The sequence below is a fragment of the Pinus tabuliformis genome, chromosome 1_2, assembly GCF_031772625.1.
Source record: "Pinus tabuliformis cultivar Carrire ecotype Pingquan chromosome 1_2, CPIR1, whole genome shotgun sequence".
Classification (NCBI taxonomy): Eukaryota; Viridiplantae; Streptophyta; class Pinopsida; order Pinales; family Pinaceae; genus Pinus; species Pinus tabuliformis.
Genome location: NC_142298.1, coordinates 580,676,961 through 580,680,310, shown reverse-complemented (window position 1 = coordinate 580,680,310; position 3,350 = coordinate 580,676,961). Strand labels below are relative to the sequence as shown.

The 3,350-nt window shown below is 36.5% G+C and overlaps 1 protein-coding gene across 1 annotated transcript; it reads left to right on the top strand.

The window, feature by feature from the left end:
- The first annotated feature begins 1,508 nt into the window (after window positions 1-1,508).
- LOC149206951 (KH domain-containing protein At4g18375-like) lies at window positions 1,509-3,119 on the top strand. Its single transcript, XM_089397869.1, has one exon. It carries the CDS (start codon window positions 1,509-1,511, stop codon window positions 3,117-3,119), a length of 1,611 nt encoding a protein of 536 aa, XP_089253995.1.
- The last annotated feature ends 231 nt before the right edge of the window (window positions 3,120-3,350 follow it).

Here is a 3,350-nt window from a genome sequence, read left to right as displayed (position 1 = left end):
TAATACTCTGTTCTCAAAGAAATTTTTTTTAAGCTTCCCTGTGCAAAGATCCTGTGGAGAGAAGGAAACAGAGCATTGCCTCTGTGTGTTCAATTTGTTTGTTTTTGGGATTTTACCAGAAAAATCCCCAACATTTTCCAAGGAAAAGCGTGCTAATACAACATGCCAACAAGCGATTGTAATCATAATTAGTCAAGATGGATGAAAAAGGATTTTGGTAATCTTCTTTTCAATTGCTATTTCCAAACCCTTCCATTGAGCGAGATGTTCTACTTGATTATTGGTTGCTACTCCAAGGCACCATGTATATTGATACTCTATTTTATCATCGAGTCAAAAAATAACCCCTCTCGCTCCTACCAACCCTAAATGGTTTAACGATTAATAATAATTGTCATTATTATTATTACTATTATTTTTTTTTTCATATTTTTTAACTAACTAAAGAATTAATATTTTAGATAAATATATATAATCAAAGCATAAGTAATACAAAATCAACAATAAAAAAATTTAACTAACAAGTTTAGGAATATTCAATTTCTACCCTTCCCCACGAAATTTGAACCTTGTCACGTTGTGAAGACTAAAAGCCACACAAACCGATTGGTTTAAATCTCATGGGTAATTATAAGATTTAACCTTATTACATTATCATTTACAAATTCATTAAAGCTGTTTAAACTAATTAGCTAATGCAAACATATAAATTAAATGGTTGGTAGACACTTATATACATCCTCTCTTCCTCTCTCTAGTAATATATATATTAACTAACTTTTAACATCATCATCATCATTAGTAATATATATATTAACTAACTTTTAACATCATCATCATCATTATTATAATTATTATTAAAAGAATTAATATATAAGTTAAAACAAAGTAACTTTTAACATCATCATTACAATTATTATTAAAGAATTAATATATGAGCTAAACATGTATAAATTTAAAAATCCATATAACAAGATTCTTAACTATGGAGATTCTTAAGCTATAAGTAGATTTTGTTGCAATGTCATGACTCAATATTATAACTTACTAATACCAATTGTCCAAACAACCATAAGTTATATTCATGTGACATTTTCTTAATTCCCTCATAGTAACCCATTCCTGAAATCTTCTTTCATTCCTTAACTCTTCCTTCCCTTCCCTTATATTAAGATAAACTCTTATTTCCCTTATATTGATATAAGAACATGAAAATATGATATTAATATTGATATAGGAACATGAAAATATGATACTATTATTGAAGTGGAAACCTAACCCACACACGTGGGTCTTAACGCTAGGGTACCGGCTGAACAAGTTGTCGGCTTTAATAAGCCCTAACGCATGTCATATAAGAGGGGGCAATCCAGTGGCGTTGATGGGAGGGTGTGGGAGACTCAAGAAGACAGGTAGGATTCAAATACAGGAAACTTCTTCTCGTGGCTCAGCGTTTTTCCTTAAAAGAGGGAGATTTTTTATTTGTGAAAGTGAAAGGATTGCCTGCAATGGACGGGTTTTACTCTGCCATTGGAAAGCGAGCACGCAGGGAAAATGAGGTTCCAGAGAACAATGACTCTGGAAATAAGAGGCGGAACTCTGGCACTGGTAGAGAGCGAACTCTTCCTGGCGCTGACAGTACTGTGTATCGCATACTATGCCCTGTTAATGTGGTAGGAAGTGTTATAGGAAAGGCGGGTAAAGTTATAAAATCTGTGAGTCGAGAGACGCGTTCGAAGATCAAAGTTATAGATGCTGTTCCAGGCGTTGATGATCGCGTGATAGTAATCTTCAGCTCACCGTCAGGCAACGACAAGGAGAAGGATTGCAATGAGAATGAAGTTGAAGTTGAACCCGTACTGTGTCCTGCTCAGGATGCTCTTCTTAGAGTGCATTCTGTTATTGTTCAACAATCTTCTTCTGCTAGAGATAATGACGCCGACGACAAAAAGAGACAACACAATGCTCGGTTGCTGGCTGCTAACAGCCAGATTGGAGGTTTGATTGGAAAAGGTGGAAATAACATTCAAAAATTGAGGAGCGAATCCGGGGCACAAATTCAGATACGGCCAAAAGATGAGTTGCCAGGCTGTGCTTTTAGTTTTGGTGAAGTCGTTGTCATATCTGGAGATGCAACCGCTGTCAAGAAAGCACTGTATGCAGTTTCAGCTTTTCTGTATAAACACCCACCTAAGGAGCAAATTCCTTGGACTGATATTTTATCTGCAACGAACCCAACTTCACTCCTTCCTTCTGGTGTGCCCGCATTATTTACTCCGCCAAATTATGTTCCACAACGAGATTCACTGTTTGCTCATCACAGTTCAGGTGCTCCAAGAGTAAATGGTACTTATGCCTCCGGCCATTTACCAGCACTGGGAGGATATGGAAGTGAAGCTCGAAGTTCAATATGGCCTCTTACTTATAACCCTGCTCTTTCCATTGCTCCAAAATCTGGGAATTCTGCTGTTGAGAAAAGTCCGGAGGAGTTTTGTATTCGAATAGTATGCCCAAATGATAAAATTGGAGGTGTGATTGGTAAGGGCGGCAATATCATCAAAAGCATGAGGAAAGACACAGGAGCAAGTATTAAGGTTGAAGACGCACAATCAGATTCAGATGAACGTGTAATTGTGGTTTCTTCAACAGAGTTGGCTAATGATGGTGTTTCACCTACGCTTGAGGCAGTCCTCCAATTGCAAGGAAAGACTAGTGGAAGCACTAGTGACAATGACAATGATGAAGGTGGCATTTGTACAAGGCTTCTTGTTCCGTCAAAGCACATTGGTTGCCTTCTTGGTAAAGGTGGCAACATCATCAGTGAGATGCGGAAGCACACTGGAGCAAATATTCGCATATTTCGCAAAGAGGAGCGACCAAAATGTGCCTCCCAAAATGAGGAGCTCGTTCAGGTTTCTGGAGACCCCAGTGTTGCTAGAGATGCACTCATCCAAATTACAAAAAGATTGAGGGCAAATATTTTCAAAGATATGGATGGTGCTACCAACTCCCACACCCACACAGCGCCTCCTTTGTCTAGTCTATCTGTGCCGAGTGCGAACCCTCTTTCATCATCAAATTATGGCACTAGGCAATATGATCTAGGATTTCCAAGGTAGATCAGGTGCTCCATTATAAAATGTTTTTTATTTTTTTTAATCATATACTATATGATTATCAAATTTGAGTTTGCTTAATTTACTTCATTTAAATTCATCGGGTTAATGAAATAAATTGAGGAAATTCAAGGGTTTTTTATTTTTATTTTTTTTTAACATTTCAATTATATTGGCCTAATATAAACAAAAATTAGTATGTAATAAAAATATGATGTGAAGGAAAAATTTAAG

Coding starts and splice junctions, on each gene's coding strand:
- LOC149206951 (XM_089397869.1), top strand. CDS start 1,509: ATGGACGGGTTTTACTCTGCCATTGGAAAGCGAGCACGCAGGGAAAAT.